Raw genomic sequence first — 23,401 nt, forward strand, 5'->3', positions numbered from 1 at the left:
GCCCCTCCCCTCACACCCCCCTCAGCTCCCACCTCGCACCGCACCCCTTCCCCCTGCCCCCACCCCGGCCTTACACTGCCCTCTCCCAGGAAACCCCATCCCGGGAATCTGATGTCTGGGTTCACGAAGATTTAAGAGGAGGTCCTGAGAGAGGACGGCGCGGGGAGGGCCGAGATTCAGACCCAACCTCACTGCTCATATTCCGAGCCTTCCACCATGCCACTGCCTTGTCCCCGCACCGCCCCAGCTTGTGGGCCAGGGTTGGCATTTTATAGAACGGGTTCCTGTGACCACTTGGGAAAATCTTAGGCCTCCAGTCTCCTGTCTCCAGCGCCCAGCCTCCCTCCCAGTGCCTGAGTTTGGGGGAGAGACAGAAGAGCGGACAAAACCCTCTTTCTCTCCTATTCTTGTTTCTGGACAATGGGAAAGCCCTGGCTAAAGCAGGGGGGTTGAGGCCAGGCTGAGTCTGTTGGAAAGAACTTCAGAAACCCCTGACTCCCGGGCGGGGTAGGGTGGGGGTGGAATCTAGGCGCAGAGGGAGAAACCAAAGTGCCTAGGGTGACCCAGAGAGCGGCAGGGCTGAGGCTGGAACCCAGGAGTCCACTCAGCTGGGAGTCAGTGAGGCCTGCGGTCGTTTTTTGGAGACTTCAGGGCTCTGCTGGATTCAATCAATGACTCGGCCTTCTTTCGCCGGCACCCACACAGTTTGTGAGGAGAGGGAGGTGGCCGTGCTGAGGATGTGATTCCAGTGGGGGTGGCATGGGGATGGAACCCCTGGAAGGGTGAGCCTGGGGGAGGAGGCGGCATCTGCCCCCCCCAGTTCCCATCCACCAGCCGCCCCCAGGGCTGTGGTTTATTTGACTAGGCAGCCCTTCTGGGCCCGGGGTGGGGGGGCGCTGGGGGGTTGAGAGGAAAGGTGAGGTGATGGGAAAGGGCTGCTCTGGGGCTCCCTGCCCCCTCAGTCCTGGGGAAGGGGGGATGCTTGACATCACCCGCAGGCCCTCTAACCCCATTCTTTCCACTGCAGGCTCTTTCCTTGGGTATGTTCGGTTATTCTGGGGGAAGGTCTGTTATTTGGGGGGAAGGGAGGCAGCTGCCTACTTCACAGGTCAAGACAGAGTTAAAAACAAAACCGCAGCAAATTCAACACCGTGTCCTTCAGGGACTTTCCATGACACCTTCCTTCCCCCTCTCCCCCAAGCCAGGGAGTACCTCCCCAGAGGGCCTCCCCACCCCAGGTGCAGTGGCTTTTGGCTTTTATGCAAACAACTGTCTGACTGGGAATGCTCCGCAGCCTGACCTTGTGTGTCCTGCCGACCTTGTGTGTCCTGCCGCAGGAGCTCCTCTGCCAGCCCTCAGCCGGCCTGGCCTTCCCAGGACTCTCACCCTTCTCCCCCAGTGCTTCCTCAGACTCTGGATTCCAGGGGGTGGGAGGGAGACCAGGAAGCTAGGTCCTTGGCCCTCTGCCTGCCCTGGGGTGGCAGTTGCCTGCAGGTGGAGGTTTGCACCGCAGCAGCCAGCCGCCAGGGTGAATGGCCTGGTTGTGTGGAGAGATGGGGGCGGGGGAGGGTGCAGGTGTGGGGTGGCCTCCAAGGCCAGGCCCACCCCGCCGCCTCTACAGCATCCACTCAGCTCCTGAGAGTTAGTAAAGGAAGCTATCCTCAGGCTGGAAGAAAGTCCATTCAGCCCCAACCCCAGCACCAGTCAGCTGCTGAGCTGGCTCCTCAGCCCACGGGGAGTCTCCCTGCCTCCCTCTTTTCTCTCTGAGCTGCTTTGGCTTTGGGAAGGGAGTGAGGATAGGGAAGGCCATCCTCTCCAAGGCTACTGAGCGGCCATTTTTTTTTTTTTTAATGTATTCAATGCTCCCAAACACGGGCAGGCTGCGAAGCCATTCTTCCCTCCCTGGCCTTAGTGTTGAGACTGGAACACCAGCTGGAGAGCCTCAGGACGGTCTGGTGGTGCTGAAGGGAGGGAGATGGTGCTGAACATGGAACCATGAAAGCTGCGGCCAACCCGGCCCGTTAGCTAGTCCTGAACTTCAGCAGTGTCTTCCTCCCACCTCTTCCCCAGAGGAAGGGCAAGGGGCTCTGGGTGAGACTGAGCAGAAGGCCAGACCAGCTCTCAGACTCTTCTCTGACCTTTTCTGAGACAGAACAGAGATACCAAGACAGGAAGAGAGCCACATGATCCTGGCACATTCTCCTTGGAGTTACCCCCGCTGCCACCCAGCTTGGGCCTCCAAGTATCTACAGACTACATCTCAATGTGGTGGCTGAGTTCAACTGCAAGTTGAATTTCCCAGCATAGATGTTTCTGAGACCCCAGAAATGAAAAAATCAGGAGTTGCCTATCCTTTAGGAAGGATCCCTGCTGGGAAGGGAGGGTGGGGTGGTGTCTTGGAACTGGGAGACACCATGCCCAGTGTGTCATGCTTGCCATGTCCAGGCCCGCGACCTCCTCAGGTCCCCTTTAGTGAACTAAGGGCCAGTGGACCCAGAGTCCCACCGTGGGCACACGGGGCCAGCAGCAGGACACCAGCGGCAGGTTCAGCAAGACATCAGGCAAGATGTTTTAGTTCAATGATAATTCTGCTTATCTTAGTATCTGAACTTTAAGAAAGAGCCAGAGGGGCTAAGTTAAGAAAATATTCCTAGGGGCAGAAAGAATTCCATTTTCCGACAACAGCAACGACAAATGACAGGCATGCACCATGACTAATTTTAAACACACCAGTATTTTTTATTTCATTTTTCAATGTAAAAATCAAACATAATAAAGAAACTTTGAAAACTATCAGCAGGGTTGTTTTCAATGCGGGAATGCACTCATTAGGGTTCTGGCAAGGTGAGCATTGCTACATTTCAGAAGCTGAACCTGTACAGTCTTTACAGAGGAGTAGGGCGCTACAGTGCTCCAAGGGGTCAGACTCCAGGTCAAGAGGGAAGGTCACTGCTGGGCAGGGAGGGCATTTCTGAGAAACTCAGACAAGAGTGCTATGAGCACAGGCTGTGTCAAAACCACTCGGCAAGCTCTCCTTCCCTCACTCCTGGTGGAAAGGCCACCCTGAGCCCCAAACCACGTTCCCTTCTTCCTCCCCCACCCCGTCATTCTGCAGACAAGGGTCATCCACAGACCACACGTGTGGTGGCTTTGGCAGCCAGAAATTAAAAATAAGCTACGGTTTTTCCAGTAGCCAAAATGATCCCTCACCAAAGCTTACAGACTGAGAACTTGAGCATGCAAAACCACAGTCTGGGTAAAGGGATGTCTGCTTTTCAAATGACCTGCTAATTCTTTGCAACCCACAGTAATTTGGTTTCTGTGAACCCACAGAAGCAGGCCCACTGAAAAGGGCCTTGTCTGCTAACCTGGAAAAGTCCTTGTGTAAATGAGTCACTGGCAATGGGATCAGTCATTTTTAAGGCTGCCCCATTTTCCTAACATGTCAAAAGGTCTATTCTCAGCCTTCTTAGGAGAGGAAGAAGCAAAGCTGCCCCCACATACAGAAAATGAAGTAGGCCCCACAGATGTGTGACTTGGGCTTGGGAGAAGGTGGGTGACATCATGGAACTGCTCTTGGGCTTTCTGAAGTGAGATTGATGGATGGATGGATGGTGAGGACCACTTGAGGGAACTAAATCGCTGGCAGAATTAATGGTGGAGGGCTCATAAGATGGTGAGCGAGCAAAGCCAGTCTACTTAATCTGACTGCAGAGTCATGAAGTTTCTGTACCGTGTGGGTCATACCCATTGGTTCTAAGGTTCAGCATATTCTTTACTCTTAGGCATTAAAACAACATGAAGCAAACTGTGTGTTCGGGGTAAGTTGCCTCTATTGGCAAGTGAATTTCTATCATGGTCTTAGTATGATTTTTGAATATTTTCCATATCTTTAAATCCAGATACAGAAATATGTGGAAAATCTACAGCCACCCAACATAATCCACCCGCTTCCCCCCCAAAAACAAAGTAATGTTACCTAATAGACAAAATTACATAAAACCTCACAACATCCCTGGGAGGTAGATATTGTTATGTCCTTACATTTTTAAAAATCAAAACATTAACATTCCAGTTTCAAATAACAATTCAATATCAGCATGACAGTTCACTATTGTAATATTCAGAGGAAACTTGCATCCAGCTTCTTCAAAGTGCAAAGACCTGCTTCTCATGTTGATGACACGGTGTGGGACAGGCTATATACAGCTTGGGTCAACAAAGGTACAGTCTTGCGCTAGGAGCTACACAAGTCCAAAGTCTAGACCTCTCTTCTAGGCTCTTCCAAGTCCACAGTCTCCGACCCTGGGTTCACGGATCATTCTCAGACCTTTTCAGTCAGTTAGGCTTAGAGACGAGTCCTTTCCCTGGGGTGGCCCAGGTTTTGGTTTAGTTTTTGGTTTTAGGTCAAAATTGTCCTTTTCACAGGCGCTTAAATCCCCAATCATGCTGCTTTTCTGAACTCTGCCTATAGAGAGTCTCTGAACTGTACTTTCTGAGCACAAAAATAGCTCCTGATTCTTTAAAAGATGAGGATCACTGCCTATCTCTTATCTTCTGCACAGCCCGAGTCCATTTTCTAAGGCAAACTTTTCATCACTCCCCTTTCTTTTCTCTTCTTTAACTCAAACTTCTAACTCTGTTTGTCAAAGAGCCCGGACACTCCGAGGACTCAAATCTTGAGTGTTATAGAGTTTCCAAATCTCCACTAGAGACCAATGTACCTACTCATAGTGGGGTACACTTTAAAGTTACGACTTCAAACACTAAACATTTAACATTTACACTGCAGTCTTACTGCCTGTCCTGGGATATATATCAGAAGTATTGCTTTTTTCCCCTAAAAACATTCTAAACCTCACATTTAGCTGGGGGAAAAAAGCAGAGGAGGGGAATAAAACAGTGATACAGAAGCTCCTTGGAAAAAGCATTATGCAGATGCTAGATTTGTTACTAACACGGTGTTTCAACTGAATAAAATGTGTTTTTAAACATCTCTCTTTGCAAAAGAAATCTGAGGTCATTTTACTTCTGGGTCTGGTAAAATGTTAAATAAGCCTTGCCTTTAAAAGGTGAGACATTTTGTCACTGATAAAGTTGGAAGCTGAGTCAGGAACAGCTTAGAATGGATAACAAAGCATAACATTAGCTAGCTTATCTGTATCAAGGTTAATATCTTCTTGAAAGAATGATTTAAGGAATCTAAAGACTTGTGGATTTATTAATATTTTTTTCTGGTGGTGGTGTGGAGTGTAATGGGGGAGACACTTCTACCAGGGAACTGAAGGAGGGAACAAAGGCAACACTTCAAATAACAACAAAAAACGTTTGGAGAACAGCTCTCTTCCTTTTCCACTCTTTTACCACCTTGGCTGTAAGGGAATTTTTCACAGATTTCGGCCTCCTGGGTGTGTGGAAGCGGCCTGGCTAATAAGAGGATTGGGGAAAGTGAAGGAGAAAGAAGTCACAGGGACTCTGGCTGAGAAGAGGACTGTGCTGTCAGAAGCTGCCGAACACCTCCCTGTAAAGCAGGGTCAGATGTAAATCTTAACCCGCCCTCTCTAGGCATCTTGCTAAGGTTCTTCTTCACCTCCTTCCCCACCCCAAGCAAGGGAGAGGGTTAAGTAGCATAAGGAGTGCCTGCAGAAGTGTTTACCTGTATTGTGGCAACTGCTACATTCCACCCTGTTCAATTTCAAGATAGAAGAATGTGGAGTTTCCACATACACATTTTCTCGGGACTTGACATGTCCCAATCCGAGGCTCAGAATGCAACAGTGAATGTGCAGCCTGTGTGAGGGGTCACCTCACTCATAAAACTGACCTCAGAACAATGGAAATCATTCAGAAAATCCATTAGTCACAGAGAAAACCAGGGTCATAGCTACAGAGTCCCCATCTTGGTGGGAAGGGCTTTAGTTTCACTATCTTAAAGTGCAGAAGATGATGTCTTCTCTAAAGACTCTCCCACTAATCTGGTGGAAATATTCGCTTTCCCTAGCTTTCTCTTCTGCTAGTCCTTGCTTCCGAATTCTCTTCCTTTTGTCCCCTAAAGAGTCAACAGGATGTGTGATATTTCAAAAATATAACAAGCAGCTCCTCTTTCACAATGGGTGTAAACAACCTGGTGTGGCTTGGGTCTAGGATTACAGACACACAGTGATGTTCAGAATCCCACACACTGAAATCCTTCTAGTCTTCTAGCTGAAATCTCAAACATGTTGGGACTGTTGCCATGGAATTTCACAAAATCTTTTTTTCCTGAGACAGACGCCATGCTACAAAGAAGGATAAGCCATTTGTGCAGTCTGAGGTGGAACATTTAAATTACTGGCAGCACACAGACGCGTTGAGTTTGAGCCTAATGCATAAAGCCCTTTCGAAATATCAAGGCAGATACACAAAACACTATTCTATTAGGAATTGGGGATTCTTGCCTCTGCTAGAAATGTTCACACAACTGACACTTAATTTGTAAATAGGCTCCAGGAAGTGGTCCCTGGAAGCAGCATTTATTTTTCCTAACACAGTTACTTTCAAAGGAGAGAAAAAATAAGGCTCTGTAAGCAGCTGCAGGTGCCAGTTTGTGTGCACACTCGGGGGCAAGATCAAGATACCTTCCTGTTTTTTGTTCTCCCCTTCACACTCACAACTCAGTGGTTAAAGGAAAAACTTAACAATACTACCATTTTCACACCAAAGAAATGTGAAACATATATTCATATACACATACTCTTCTGCTTAATACCTATACATTAAGAGGTTCAAAAAAAAAATAATTGTGGTTACTACACAATCACATAAATTTAAAACTGGAAAAGACCTTAAGAGAACATCAAAATCCAATCCAACCCCTAATTCTGTGGTTGAGGAAACTTAGTTTTAAGAGTTAAGTGATTTGCCCAAAGTTATTCCACTAATTAGTGGCAAACATGGAATTCAGCTAACAGATTGTGTGACCCCTATTCCAGTGCTAATTTTACAATTATCACAGCACTTTTCCTTGACAGCATGTCTCCCATAATTAATGAGAAAGATGTCCAACACATCTGCAGAACCAAGAGCAAGTTGTCAGGAAACTGTGGAATACAATAGCTCCATTTAAAATGTGTGTGGGGGGTGGAACCCCCAACCTGCCTGATGGAGGAGAACCTGCCCGCAGAGGTCCTCTCTCCTCACTCATTCGGAAGCTCAGCTCTGATCACGGTGTCTAGCCTTGATTCCTTCCTGTGGGCTGGGAGAGACTAAGTCATACACTTTGGATTCTTTGGTTTTTGGGTTTTTTTGTCAAGTCATTGGCAAGTTTGCTTTGGGTTTGTACACCAATACTCCACAAAAAGGAGATGAAAAACTTCCAGTGGCTTGTTCCTCCCTCCCTCCATCCCTGGTGATGATGCTGAATCACTCCCCGCTCAGAACCACGCCTGCCAATCTCCATCGTAGGAAAAGGATGCCATCATCCAAGCAGACAACCTCCTGGAGTTCCAATGATGGTCTATGTTTAAACCACTAGTTCTTCTGATACAGAGTTTCTTCTGTGCCTGGTTTAACCCAAAGCAGCTTTAATGGGAGATGGGAGGATAAAAGTAGAAGCGGAAGTATCATCGGATAACTTGGGTTTTTTTCGCTTGTGTGATAAGAGGTGGCTCTGATGCTTGGAGAGTAGGGGCTTCGGTTTTTGGTAACTTATTTTATGGCTGTTCTTTTCCTTACTGTTAGACTCTAATTTGGGATGGAGAGTTCATATTCTAACCTTTCAAACTTGTGTGAAGTGCAGATGGGCAAGGTTTCCCAGCAAGGTTAGCTGGTCAACAGTTCTTTCTGTGGACCTGAGCATAGGACTATGAGGCTTTTCCACATATGGCCTATGTATTTAGAAAACAATGTTTCACACAGCAAAACCAGGGGACTCTTCTGATTGGCAACAGATTCCAAAGAATGCCTGTCTATTGCTACAAAAGATAATGACCAAATATTTCATTGGCTTTTAAATTTCTCTGATGGGAAAACACAGGTTTCACAAAAGTAGTAACATGATATATCTGCAAACGATTTCTGAATGGGGACAGCATTTCTCTGCTGCCCACGTGAATGTGATCCTTTGGACACTACAATGGTGTAGAAAGGAGTTTGGAACTGAGTTTGAGAGTGATTTGGCAAGTGGCATTATCAGTTTTTAAAAATGATATGGAATGATCAGGTGACAATTATCTCTGGGCCTGGATGTTCATTTCAGCATGGCTCTGTGTTCTCCCCTGGCTATATGAGACGAGAACTCATAACGATCATGGCTTCGATATCCACACATGTTACACTCAAAAGGGTCACGAAAGCCGTGGCAACCCATGTGAATAGTGAACATAACGTAATCCAGGAATAGGACTCGGCAGTGGTCACACCGGTACACATCCGTCACCTCCCCTTCTTTGTTGATCACTTTGATGGAGTCTCTTGGGCAGATGGGTGGGGGCTTGAGGAGTTCATAAGAGCGGGGGCCCTCCTTCAGAAGCGGCATCCCATTGCGGACCCGAGGAGGGACCATGGGATTTTGCTGGTAGATGTGATTCTGGCGTTCCTCGTGGTTGCTGTCAGTGTCCGTGGAGTCATGGCCACTGTTGGTGGGGGACAGACCTCTTTCAGAAGGCAGACTCTTCTCTGGCAGGTGGATGTTCTTCTTTTCCAGCTCCTGGGGGGCACCATTTGGCATCTCGGCGCGGGTGAGGGCTATGGGGTACATGCTGCTGATAACCGGGACCATTTCTGAAGTGGGAGCAGGTGGCGTCTGGACCAAGGGGCGCAGGGCTTCGGCCCCGAGATAGCTGATGGCGTTATTGATGGCCTGGTCCATCATTCGGGTCTGGATCATCTCGCTCTCCTTCTCGTACATGTAGCTAGGATTATAGCTGACATCAAAGCAGTGGCGCTTCTCACCTACAACAAGGGAAAGAAACGGTGACAAAAGGAACAACACAAAGGCACGGAGTTCTTAAAATGATTTTCTGGAGCCCTTGAGAAATGAGGAAGGACAAGTTGCCTGCTTAAGAACACTCAGCCCAGGCGAAATGGTCCTGCACAGTGCTGAAGTCTCAAGGGACAGTGGTTGACAGCACATGTTTGGACAGTCAAAATAACTGAAACCAGCAGGCAAGAGGGAGTCAGAGATGTCACTAAGTTGAGGCTACAATGTGAGTTGTTTTCACTGCTCATGTCAGAGGGGAACCCTGGAGAAAAGAAGCAAGAGAACATTAGGAGGGGGCTTAGGAGGGGGCGAGGAGTTGCCAGTGTCAGGAGTGTGGGGGCTTCTGCATCTCTACTGTTCGTGAACTCTGAAGATGCAGTCCATTCCTGAACTCTTAGTTTGCTTGTTCTCTTCTGCTTGTTAATACTAGGGAGCCAGGGGGCCGGATGTGCTGCAAAAAGTGGGGATGCTCTGACCTCGGCAGTTTTTTAAATAGCTGCAGAGGCAGAAAAAATAGCCCCCAAAACTCCAACTTACCACTCCTGAAACACATCGGTCATTAGATTGACTGAGATTTAAATAAAAGCACTTCAAAGGCAGGGGGTTTTAGAAAGGCTCTCTTGATGAAAGATCATGATGTTTGTCCTCATAAAGTGTGTTATTCTTCTTTTGTTTGAAAAGATGTGTCATTGATACATATGTGATCATCAGGACTTATCTCACACTTAACTGAAAAATTTATTTGTGGTCACCCTTTCCTACTTCTCATGTCAAACTGCTGAGAAATTTTGAAAACAGAGTTTAGCCACCTTCAGGGCGTGTGGGTGTTCTGGTTTGAAAACAGGCTCTTTGGCCACGGGGAAGGCAGAAGTTGGGTCTGCAGTGATGGCAGGTGAGCTCAGTGGTGAGTGGCTGGTGGAGGCACAAGAAAGTGGGGAAGACATGTCAAGGGCTGGAAGTGAGGCCAAGGTTACTCCTGATGCTTTTTCATTCTGTAGACACTGGATGCTAAGAGATTTGTTAAATGATAACCTCTCTTCCCTAACATTTCCGAAGCATGTTATGATTCCAAAACTTGTCACTGCCACACAGTAAAGGCTTCAGGCAGGAAAAAACACAAAAAGACAAAAGGGACTGAAAGAACCAGCTTCTGTTCTTGAGGACTCGCCAACCTAGGAAGAGAGAAGCAAGAGTTGGAGAGCTGGGACTGGAGAAAAATAAATGCTAAAAGTTTAGAAAGGGCTGCCTTGCTCTACAGAAGCTTTTATTCTAAATGCCATGTCTGAGGCATTTAAGCGGGGATGGGGGAACATGTCTTCTGTAAAAATGATTATAAGGCAAGGGCAGGGCAGTCTGGCACAAACTATCTATTTAAATGTTAAGGGAATACAAAAACTTCAGGAGTACTTTCGGAAGGAAAATTATTCTTGGAAAATCTAAAGTTTGAGAAGGGTCTGGATGAACTGCTTGGATTTTAGATTTTCAGAGAGGCAGAAGAGACATCCTAATTGAGACATGAGCGTGAATCAAGACAGACACGAGGGACCATCCAAGACATGAGCAGGGAGGAGTGACAGAGTCTGGATACAGTATCAGGAAGGACGGCACAAAGGATTCCTCAGACCTCACTTACTCCTCCGCCCCGCGCAGGAGCAACGCCCCAGGGCAGTGCGGTGGTTGAGAGCAAGAGCCCCAGAGTCAGCCGGTGTGGATTTGCTGCGGCCTCACCATTACTAAAGGTGTGAGCGGGGTGAGTTCCTTGACCTGTCTGTGGCTCCCTGTCCTCGTGTAAAATGGGGGTGATGATTGTATCTACCTGAACTAGTAAGAGCTTGGAACAGTACCAGGCACACTGAAGCTCTCAGGAGACATTAGGGTTTTTTTTTAATTTGGTTTGAATTGGCTTGCGTTTTCTTTCCTTTTTTGCTAAAAGAAATTTGTTTTTTTAAGGAAACTTTATATCACCAACATAAATGGAAAACCAGGGTCACTTGCCACAAATAGAAGGTTAACTATGAAAAATAAAGACAACGAAACACAGCAGTTTATTAAAGTTTGATCAGATACTGTAAGTACCTGCAGACAAAGATCCCCTCTTTCTTTGCTAAAAATAGAGTTTACCGAGTGTGCGATTAGTGTTGAAGACAACTAACATCTAATAAAGTCTAAAGCTTTCTCCTTGGTATAATCAGGAAGATTCAAAGAGAACTAAAAAGAAAATAATTTTCTGGCCACGTAGATCAAGGTTTTCAAATGCCCTGTGAGCCTCCTAGCCTTTTGCCTCCAACATTTTGGGGAATGTTGAAAAAAGGTAACACATGGTGGGACCAAATGATGCCCACTCTGAACAATCAACAAACAGTAGGGCTTAGATCTGGACAATGGCAAACCTCTAATGTTCTGGAGCAAGACAGGCTTGCGGTCAGAATGTTATTTTAAGGATATTAAAGTAACAGCAATGTGTAAGGTGGACCAGAACAGTGAGAAGTTGGAGACAGAAAGACTTGCTAAAAGACCTAATCAGACGGATTTGTCCTGCATCCCCCCCTACCTTAAGGCCAACTTGACAGCTTCCAGACAAATACCTGAGAGGAAAAAATATGCCAAGAAAATCACCGTGCCTTAACTACTCAATAAAAAGGAACAGAAACAAAGACCTTTGCCAAAGTAATCAATAGTTCTTCTTTCAAGGGCCAGACTGGCTGTGTCTCTGATCAGAGCTGTTTGGAAGAATGAGACTGGAATACTTGAAAGCTGGCTTAAGTCACAAATATTCATTCCCCTGAAAGTGACACAGAAATGATGAACTTTGGTTTCCTGGCCTTTTCAAGGTTACTGATGATTTTCCAGTGGAGCTAACTCTACTCAGTTCCTCCAAATACTAGGAATCTCTGGAAGTCTTTTTATCTTTTCGCCTATCAGAGAGGCTCCAGAAACTTTCTGAGGTGGGGCAGACACATCCCAACCTCTGCTTTTATCCTTTCTCCCAAGATTTTGTTTCGCCTGCTTAGGCCAACGATTTCACAGTCTCTACCACCTGCAGCACATGTCAAAAAACAGCTGAGTGCTAAGGTTGTAAGAGGCAAAACAGCAAGAGGAAAATCAGCTCTGGATGTGGAAATATGCGACTGAGTTCTGTGGTTAACGCAGACCATTGTTCATTTTTAAGAAGATGGGAGAGCCTCAGATCTTCACGTGCACGCAACCTGCCCTCATCAGATCCCCTCATCTCCGAGTTACGGTAACTTGAGTAGTGCAGATGATTATCAGTCACCTGTAGACACGATGACTCAATGTGTATGAAACTCAGGAGGGGTAAGCTACAGTAATTGAAAAGCCAGCAGCTCACGTTTCTTTAGTAACACACTCATAAAAAAGGTTAGTCAAACCACAAGAGTGTAACTGCTCCCAAACCTGCTCAGAGCCTCCAGTCCAGCTTCTAGTCAAAATCAAACCACACTTCTGTGTGATTAATGAGAGCAGCTTCGGGCTGAAGTGGAGGTTTTCTTCCAATGAGAATACAAATGGCAACAACAAGTCCTAAGTTTAGAAACCCAGGCTGTCTCATTGGGCTGTTCCCTACCTGTGATTCCTTTTAAAGGTGTCAATCCCTACTGCCTAGTCTTTTGGTAACCCTGAACTGAGCATCTGCCCATCCTGAGTTGTGGCAATGTGGTGAGGGCATATGGTCTTTGGTTGCTAAATGCCAACCTGAAAGTACATCCTAGCCTAGAGCTAAAAGGGACCTTAGCTGGGCACGTGGATTCAGACTTCTGCCTTGGGCATCCAGGGACAAGATCCACACCTCTAACCTGGTTACTTCTCTACTTCACAGTACCAAGCACTGGGTGGGCCTTATGTGTAAACACTAAGAAGAATAGCTACTATTTTTTTGAGCCCTACTATATACCCAGTGCCGTCCTAGGTACTTAGTATATTGTCTCATTTAACCTAAGATAAATTATCATCTCTTAGTCAGATGAAGGACTTAAGGCACAAACAAGTTGACTAATTCGCACAGGCTGCTCAGCTGGTAAATGGAGATGTGATCCATGGGCCCATGTACTTCAGTAAGTGTTTGAGCATTAACTGTTTCCTGGCTGCTACCTCACCCGCGTCTCAATCCCACCACCAGCAATGACTCTGGATTCTCTGCTGGGATGGTTTCCGTAAGCATAGAAAAGCAACTATGCTTTGTTCTATATGGACCAGGACCATGCATTCAATAAAGATCTAGATGCGTAGAGCTGTCATGATGTCCATAAGTGCTTAACAGAGTCCTGGCACATGTGAGCACTCAATAAGTGGTAGATCTATTATTGTTGTTGTTGTTAGCTTCATACCATGCTAGGTGCTTTGAAGAATACAAACTTAATTGCAATCCAACAGGAGATGTAGCATGTGCACAATTTCCTTACATATTAGTGTACTTAATACTACGTGGTGGGACAAAGTATAGAGTAGCCAAGATAGCAGAGACAGGAAAATACATACCACACCTCAAATATGCCAGATAACATGGGACAAATACTAATTTATTCTTCCTCTAAAGTCTGCTTGAAATCTGAGGTGGTGGAAGTGATGGTGGCGGAGACAGTTACATATATCACGAAAAGCAGACTGTTAAACCCGCCTGGATTGCAAGAGGAGGACAGAGAGAGGACTCAGGACAGTATGGGAATGTAGACCACATGGAGCTTTAGGGCAGATGGGAGGGAGGGCATTCCAGACAGCGAGCATGGAAAGAATGATAACATAGAAGTGGGAGTAGTTCATTACGGCTGAATTAAAAGATTAGTTGGCTGAAATGATACATTTAGAAAAGACAACTTAGAGACAGATTGTGAAAGGCTCAGAACGCCTGGGTGGTTTAGATTTTATTCTGATGAGAAGCCATTGAAAGATTTTTTTTTTTTTTTTGATGAGGAGGAGAAATGATTTTGACATTAGAAAAATAACAATTCCGATGTGATAATCATCACAACAGGGTAATGTGAAACATCAGAGTTTTCATTAAGTCTTTAGGCTTCTTCAAATCACTTAATTGTATCTGCTGATACCTTCATACCATTTCCCACGTGCATCATCGCTTACTCTTACTCCAAGCACATATCCTCCCCCTAGAAAAGGGCAGGTAAGTAGGGTAAATGGAATATCTGATGATGGTGATGGCTCTGATCTCACTCTAAGTGAGACTGAAGTGGCAAACACCTCTTCCAGGAGGAGAACAGAGGGTAGGAAGCCACAGAACAAGAAGCAGGAAGGAGGAGAGAGAAAAGAGAGAGTTGTGGGGGTGGCAGTGAGGAAAACAGAGCTGGAGACCACGTTCGGGTGCTGCAGAAGCCTTTGTCCTCTGTGAGTCACTGTGAAGTGCTTTTGGTTGTCATCTGCCCTGATGGAGTCACCACAGCTCTTTTCTCAAGAAAACACACCCTTAAGAGAGAATGACTGGCCTTCGTCAAGAATTTTTCTTCCACCCGCTTTCAGTGACTAGATCCTCCCCTTTTCAAAGCCCCTGTGTAGCGCACATGACATGTACGGCCCCGGGTGACTTTCTGCGGAAGGAAGGCCTTCACTGCAGCACATTATAGACCCAGGCTCTGGCCCTGCTCTGGCACCTGCTAGCTGCGTCTCTCCATCTTTCCCATCCCCCTTCCTCCCTTAATGGACGAACTTCACCTACTGGTTCCTAATATTCCTTCAAGCTCAAAAAGGCTATGACTTTGGATGCTTATAGGATTAGGGATTTTGGCCCTTTGGGAAGGGACGGGAGGACATACTTTTTGCTTTTAGAAATAGGCATTAAAACTGCTTCCTGTCACCCTGTTAACCAAAGCAGACAATTTCTCATTAGTTCCTTCACAGGGAGAACCGACAGTGTTTGCTGAAGTGTCAAAACCTCATGACATGTTTACCAGGCGTGAGTGAGATCTTTTTTCATGTTCTTTTCAACGTGGAAACTTCCTTTAATAAAGTAATACATGAAATTTAAAAAAAAATAGGGAGATGCTATGGTAACCACTTTGGTCTGAATAACACATCTGTTTTTGGAGAAAGAATGAAAATCAGAAAAAGAAATATGCAGAAATGTAGTCATTTTCCTCCTCCCTCCAGGAGAGAAATCTGGCCTCTATTTTGAGCCAAGTATTTGAAGATGGCCTAGTTAGAAGTATAGTCAAGCAAGTCTGTAACCGGAGAATAAGATTCAGAGAAAAGACAGTCCCTAAGGGGGTTAGGTGCTAAAAGCAAGGTCTTCTTGTCCTTTGGAAAGAACAACTAAGAAGAATTATTTTGATGACGTAAAGATGCTGATTTCTAATGAATGTGTGTCAATTTATTTCCCATTTTATAGAAAGTGATACAACATTTCTTGGAGAATTAAAAAGAGGTGATTTCATTTTTCTCCTCCTTGGGTGATTTAATTTTACTCTTACTCTTCAACAGAGGCATGTTTCTGTGTTTCTAAATGCATTTAGACAATACAATCCATCCTGCTTCCTCAGTTCATCTCTAATGGGTGAACATGCTTTCTATGGGTAATTATCTCAAGCCTGTTAGGAAAGTAACAGGCTGACCTGATGGTATAATCTTCACCTTTACCCTCACAGTTCAAGAGGTCAGAGAAGCCAAGGCTGGTCTGGAAGCTGTGCAACCATCAGCCAGGATTAAAGGGAGTGACTCATTCTTCCTTCACATTTTACCCATTGCCATTTGCCTGGCAGCTGAATCCTTTCAGAAAATGGTGCCTTGGAGAGGAAATAGAGGAGAGAAAAGAGGGAGGGAAGATATTAGCTCCACATGTCTTATATCACTACATCCTGAATACTGCATGGTGTCATAATGTTCCTTTAGTTCCCCTTTGAAATTACTCTTTTCTATCAAAAAGGTTGATTAAGTTAAGTGATTCAGAGAGTTTTATTTTTTTAAAAAATCTCTTAAGGTTCAGGATATAAGCTAATGCTAGAAGATGAGAACAGTGCTCAGGAACCAGACTATCACACACATGGCGGGAGCTCTATAGACATTTGCATGATAAATGAATGGAGAAAAAGAGTGGATGAATCAGTAGTAATATACTAAGTAAAATACATAAATGTTGAACTAATGTAGCTGTTTTATAGATACTCACGTTAAATGACATCTTTCTAAAATAAAAACACCCTAAATTATATGATATGGTTTATAACATACAACAAACATATAATAATATATCATATCTATACAATCTTGAGAAAAAAGTGATCTGAAGTTATACATACTGACTTAAAGTGGTGCTCATAATTGCTGGCTTTTATACCTCGTCTTACAGACTTACAGAACGATGGAGCTGGGAGGGACCTTCTCCATCACTTCATCACCCGTTCAGTCTATTCATTTCACAGATGAGGAAACAGAGGCCCAGAAAGGTTATGTGATTTGTCTAAACACACACAAGTTAAGAAATGACTTAACTGGAATCAGAACCTGGTCTTCTGGCTCCTAATCCAGTGCTCTTCCTACTGCATATTATCACAATTAAAAAAAAAAAAGTTCCCCCATCTATTCAGGGCCCCGAAGTCCTGAAGTTGCTGCCTCAGCTCAAATCAAGAGCTAACTCGACTGGTTTCCTGATGCCACCACAGACAGAACATGATGGTTCAGAATATGAGAGAAATCAGTACCTACCAGATCAGCATTTCTCCTGAGTCTGGAAATGGAAGAGTGAAAACCCTCTGGTCTTAAACAAATGGAACGGATCCCTGATGCAATAAGTAAAATGGCATGGACTTGCACATATGAAACATGTGTTTTTAAACCCATGAAAATACCAAAACAACTTATTACGTAGGGCTTTAGTTCAAGGACAGGTTTAAGGAAATTATATGAACTAAGTACCTTCTCTCATATTTTAATTCTCTTAGACCAACATGCATTGACCATAAGTGGATTGAAATTAAGTCACTTTACATTTTTTTCTTGCCCATTTCTCCCCACGTTCCTTCACCTACATCAGCTGCAGCCATTTCTACAGTCAAAACATCCCCCAAATTACATTACACTCACGGCACAGAAGAATAATTCAAGCTTCCTTTTGTACTCCAGCCAGAACCTCTTTACACAAGTACAGCTCAAAAGATGTATGAGCAATATTTTAATATAATGTCATGGTGTCATGATTTGTCCACTGTGCCTAAACTCCATATGGAAGTCACTGTATGTCCTCTGACACTTCCCTCCAGGAGAGGGAAGATGGTAATGAGGAAAGAGTCTCTCTAAACTGAAATGCACCAACTTTAGTCTGACACGATTTATTCTTACAATAACTAAAAGGATACAAAAACTTCTCAGCCAATCAACATAAAATAAATAAGCATAAACACCAAACTGGGTAGCTCTGAAATATATGGGTTCCTTCAATATATCTCCATAATTCACATAAAATTAAAAAACTAATTAGACCAGAATTTAGAAATTATCTAGACCAGAATAAAATTTAATCAGATTAAAAAACCAGGCAGGTGTTTGATATCTGTAAAAGCTATTGAAAAGAATAAACACAAAAGAACTGAAGTAAAAAATCAATAGTAGCAACAGCTTTGGAAAAACAGACTGACAGGGTTCTAAAATATTATTGGTGTTGAGGAAGGTCTATTTTTGTGTGATAACTATTTTTGTTCAATATCACTGACTTTCAATTTATAGCAAAACCGATACATTCAATTCAGCTGCCTACTCCACAAATACAAATCTATTTTAAATATCATAGTCACATTTATGTAAACATCTGGGAGAGTTCAACAAAATATTTTTGCCATTTGGCAGTCCTAACACTTTAACGGACATAATTATTTCCTAGCCATCTCATTCTTGCTGTGTTTTTTGACAATGTGAAAACCAATGGTATAAAAATTAACTCCAGTAAGACAAGTGACTAAATCAAACCTTGTTATTTAAATCTATGCATTCTCAACCACATTCTTTTAAAACCAATTCTCAATCAAATTCAAGAAAATATAGCAATACATTTTAGAGCCTGAAAAAAGTTTGAGCATGATAAGGGAACCAACTTGTAAAATATAATTACAAAAGATTACAAAAATGCTATCTTGAACATCTTACTGGTGTAAATTGCACAAACTCTCTCATGCAACATATGTCATTCAAAATAAAGAGGAAGGAACAGCATTTCTAACACCAACTTCATTTAAGATACTGGATACCAAATACTCCTCCCTTTAGTAGTTAATATTTTTTTAGTTAAAAATATTTTATTTGCTCTAGTTATCAAAGTGAATCCCAAAGAATAAAACTTGTAAATGGAAAAATCGATTAACAGAGATTAAAGTAGGAAAGGCCTGGGTAGTAAGCATCCTATGTTATCTCATTCAAACTATCTGCTAACAACAGCAGGAAAAAGGGTTGTATTCTTACCAATGAATTTCTGAGGCATTGAGCTTTTTCGCTTTGCCACATTGCTTGCTAATCTGTCCAGAACGAGAGCTCTTTCACTTCCCATCTCTGCTTTGATGTGTCTTGCCTCCACACTTGCTGGTTTGGAAAAATGAAAAAAGAAGAGGGAAAAGAACACGATGATAAATGGAGAGAAAAAGAAATACACTGGAAGGAAAACTGTCAGAGGTCTGATGCAAACTCTGTTGTTACCTGTTATTACTGCTCAGATTCTTGCTTGGGGTACCTGCTGTGGTCAGTGAAGCCAACACCAGGGCACATTCAAATCTTGCAGTCTTATGCTGACATGGGAAAGCCCGACCCATCCCCAACCAGTACCTTCATTAGCAAGAGGAAGTATTAAATAAACAGCCTGGACGTGGTTGGTTGCAAAAAGATAGATAGATGGAGATCTTCTAACCCCCGATCAGCCTTCTTTCTGATTCTGAGTAACTGCGTGTGACACCTGCAGACTGATATAATTCTTCTTAACAACTTTGAAAAAAAAAAAAAGGATGGTGCCCCAGATTTACTGCTCTGTTTATGTTAATAGCACTTTTGAAAATAGATACACTTACCCAGACAGCAAGAAATCTACTCAGTGATTTGTGTATTGAAATTCTGAGTGGTTTTTTCTTTTTCTTTTTCTTTTTTTTCCAGCATGCTCCTTTCAGTTCCTATCTTTTAAATTCTATTTTTCTGGTCTCGGCATTGTCTGTTTCTTATGCTCTTCACATTTCAAAATTGTCTCGGTTAAAATTTCCCTGAGCAACACTTCTGTCTTGAAACTATAGGGCAATTTGTATAATGGATCTTTATAATATTTCTAATGAAAAATGTGAATAAAAACTGCCTAACAATATGGTCTGATTGTCAATCCACAAACAGACCTTCAAGTGGTATAGGTCTGTAGTTCTCAGACCTGCCTGAATATTAGAATCACCTGAAAAGCATATAAGACACACTTATGCCCAGGTCCCCTTTCAGATCAGTTAAATCAGGATCTCTGGTGTAGGGGCCTAGGCAACAGTATTTTTAAAGCTTTCCAGATGATTTTTAAGATGCAGCAAGAGTTGAGAAGCACTGAAATAATATATAAATAGTGCCGACATAAAATCAAACTGGAATAAATGTAGTATAATTTAGTCTGGTATAGCACGCAGTACCCAATAAGAGTTTACATCTGAAGTTCAAAGAGACACCAGCTGCTCTAAATACAAGGCTTTAAATTTTAACATATGATGCTAGTCCAAGGTAGGGGTCAGTAAACTTTTTCTATAAAGGGTCAGAGAGCATTTTAAACTTTGTGGGACACATAGAGTCTCTGTTCCTACTCTTTGGTTCTCCCTTACACTTTACAAATATTTAGTCCTAATGTGCACAAGTAGGTTGCTGACTGCATTTGGCCTGAGGGTCATAGTTATGCACATCCCTGCCCTAAGCAAACACGTTGTGAGGCTACAAACATTTCTCTCTGTTTTATCATAAGCATTTCCGGAGGTCCAAAGTAAATGAAGTATCCATACATTCCCAATGTCTCTAAGGAAGAAGAAACTGAAATCAGTTTATGGGACTAGAGTAAAAAGCAAGTGATGAGTGCAGAGTGGAATTTCCCACCCACCCAAATATATAAACAGATTTAGGAATTGTCAGTACTCATTGTGCAGTTAAAAGAGTTTACTGTATGAAGAGATTCTAGGGAGATGGTGAAGGACAGGGAAGTCTGCTGTGCTGGGGTCACAAAGAGTCGGACATGACTGAGCGACTGAACAATGACAACTATATACAGAAATAATGTTCCAAGTTTCGTGGTCTCTGGGACATTCAGAACCACAAATGGACGCGCCCAGAGAGAAGAAAACTGGTCATCTCTGCAGCAAATGAAAGACAAAGAAAGACCTCAAGGGCAAGACTGTCAAGAATAGCCAGGGTGAGAGATCAGAGCCAAATCAGAAAAAAAGAATTCAAAGTATTAAATAGTTTTCATTTTATTATTGGCACCTTCTTGGTTTTGCTTTTTAAAAACTCCTTGCCAGTCATTACACAATAAATTATAAAATTCAAGAATAAAGTTCAAGAATAAAATGAAATCTGGCTCCAAAAATGAATAAGAGAAGAGATTGATGACAATGACCATATTTACTAGACTTTGTTTCTTATCAAAAATAATTCTGTGCTCTAAAGAAATAAATCCCAGCCTCCAGTTTAAGCTATAATAACACTGTTTGTATAAATGAAGATAAGAAGGATCCAAATAAGGGGGATGGGCAGCTTTGGGGCTAGTGGTAAAGCACTGTGACTTCAGCTGACAGATCACTGTAAATAACAGGTACTTTAGTGACAGGACGCTGCTGTTGAGCGAAGTGGGTCAAATTCTGTCCAGCAAAAGGATAGGTTTAAATGACCAAACAGGAAACTATTATACATATTATTTCCTTTCACACAAACCACCACCAGATGTGGCACTACCCAGAGCCCCAAGAGCAGAGAGATGAAAGACAAAGGCCTGGAATTGAAGTAAGCTCCTGAGGCTGTTATAAGGAGGCTTTTCTTAGGAGTGTCGAAGAGGCAGCTCAGTTTGTGCTTTGACTTGGTTCCAGCAAGCTTGAGGGGATTAAATCTAGGTAAGGTCCTCCCCCACCCCACTCCTGCCCCCCGTATTTATTATCAGAAAGATTCATAGTAAAATAAGAATGAAAAACAGTACTTTGGGAATTTTAAGCTTTCTCCCCATCTCACCACTACTCTTTTTCAGTCACTCCTCTAACGGCCCCATTATCACCCAGAGATTTGTCAGTCCCAGGACTTCCTGCAAGCATTATGCCGTCAGTTTGGTTTTCCCGTTTGGCTCTCAGGAGTCCAAAGTCACCATCAATCACCACAAGCATCTTTCTGAGGACACATATTCTATATACTCTATATCTGGGAGGCTGCAAAGGCGGGTATACAATGACCTGAATAACGTAATTGGGGCATGTCACTAAATGGCAACCTTTAGAGATAACATCATCTTTTATCCCTGGTTACTCACCAAGCTTGTCTTGACAGTCATTTCTAGGTAAATCATACTCTGGAAATCAGTGACCAAATGCCTGACATTTAAAAAGATAAAATTCTGGAGTGTTTATGGACACGTAGATAATTCGAGGCAAACGGGGAGACTCTCCCATACTCCACAACTCTGATTTGATTGAAAGGAGTCCTCTGAAACTACTAATCTTCTTTTCTTTTGCCATTCCGAGAGGCCTGTGGGATCTTAGCTCCTCGACCAGGGACTGAACCCCCGCCCCCTGCATTAGAAGGCAGATTCTTAACCCCTGGACCACCAGGGAAGTCCCTGAAACTCCTAATCCACAGGGCTGCCATCTACCAACACCCTCCTGCAGGGCCATTCACTCAAAATATCAGCTTCATGATGCCAAGCCTCAGTGTATATGTGCACATACTCTAGAGATTAAGGTAATCTTAACTAAATTAACTGTGTTTTCCAATTGGCAAGTTAGGCAAAGGCTACAGTTTCAATTGATTATGGTATACTCTCATTTTCTTACCCCAACCTTTCAGTCTACTGCCTTGCAGTTATTGGACAACTGCTGTACTAAATGATGCACCCTGTAAAACACAAAAGAACTGCTTTGGAGTCAAGACAATCTCTTTGGGATTACAAGGAGTCTAAGCAGTAGACTGAAAAGGGGAAAAAAAAGGACTTGGCGTTTGGTCCTCTGCTTCAACTTTAAGACCCAACTGTCTATTTATACAAACAGTCTAGACTTGTTATCTTGCCACATCATGTCTCAGAATTTAAGTAGAGGGAAACCAGTTTGGCAAGATAGTAAGGGAACAAGATAATGGGTTTAAATGACGAAATAGGAAATCCGTTCCTGGGTGGTGTTTGGCAGTTTAATGTTGCAAGGGGTGGGTGTGGGGAATATGGGATGGTGGCAAGGAACAATTTGCACACTTGGTTCATCAGTGAGCATAGTAGGAGTAGGACTAATTCTGGGTCAGTTCCCCTTCATGTTACTTGCTACTTGTTACTTTGACTTGGTTCCAGCAACCTTGAGGGGATTAACAGGGGAGATAACCATTTTCATTAGCAAAATGATTTTAATGACATGTTGGAAAAATAAATAATAAAACTCATACGAAATCAAAATTATAGAATAAGTTACTGTTTTTAATCTCTGTACAGGTGTTAATAGTTCATCTGGTTTTTAGTTAACTGGTTGCATGATGTCATTTCTATTTCAAAGTGATTGTAGATTTAACTATATAATTTGTTGTGTTTTTGTTCAAAATCCTTCATTAGATCTTGAAGCGTTAAATGGAGCTCAAATAAGAGGCATTGCTTCCTGTCTCTTCTATAGTGTGGTCAGCCAGTAGCTGATGGAGAGTAGAACAAAGGGGTGATATTATGCAATAAGAATTGTCTAACAAGAGATTGCTATCAAAGACCAAGCCAGGTTCTAACAAAAAAGTTGCATAAAACCGTTGCCTTTTTGAGCATGTACAATGAATACTACTTGTGAGTTAGTATTGACTTTCTAAAAAGAATAATCTGTTGGGAAAATAGACATTTAAAACATTTTCAGCTTTTTCTTTGGACTGCTATTTGGTAAAAGTACGGATTTTTTCTGAAATTCTCATACTTGTATTATCTCAACCACAGCAATGAGGATGAAGATAAAAGGTTTTGACTTCTAGATTCATAAATAAATATAATTATTCAATTACTTTAAAAATCTTGTTATTGCTAGAACTCATTGTCATACAAAAATATGTCCCACTCCAAGTATTCATAATTTGTGTGAAATGAGGCTAAATGAATCTCTATACCAGCTGTTAGTCCCTTTCTGGAATAAGGATCAAGCTAATGAGAAAATGAAATCTGTGGTTGTCTATATTCATTCTTCTTTTCATATATACTCCATTAAGACAGTAGAATTGGGAGTATCTTGATGATGTCTGGTATAGAAACTTGAGCTGAAGTAACACTATTACATGTGTCTCTGT

General features: G+C 43.1%; 1 protein-coding gene across 6 annotated transcripts in view; it reads right to left on the reverse strand.

The window, feature by feature from the left end:
• Positions 1-2,715: 2,715 nt before the first annotated feature.
• IKZF3 (IKAROS family zinc finger 3) overlaps positions 2,716-23,401 on the reverse strand; it is a 90,219-nt gene continuing 69,533 nt past the window's right edge. For 4 of the 6 annotated variants that reach the window (XM_043904431.1, XM_043904430.1, XM_043904433.1 and 1 more), the window contains 2 exons: positions 18,371-18,487; positions 2,716-8,931 (listed from right to left, as the gene is read on the reverse strand). In XM_043904431.1, coding sequence (XP_043760366.1) covers positions 8,228-8,931; positions 18,371-18,487 — 821 coding nt within the window. In that variant the 3' untranslated portion in view covers positions 2,716-8,227. Of the gene's footprint in view, positions 8,932-18,370; positions 18,488-18,601; positions 19,249-23,401 lie in introns of those variants that run through there. The other 2 variants (XM_043904435.1, XM_043904434.1) reach the window with 2 other exon arrangements.

This window comes from Cervus elaphus, chromosome 5, assembly GCF_910594005.1.
Source record: "Cervus elaphus chromosome 5, mCerEla1.1, whole genome shotgun sequence".
Lineage (NCBI taxonomy): Eukaryota > Metazoa > Chordata > Mammalia > Artiodactyla > Cervidae > Cervus > Cervus elaphus.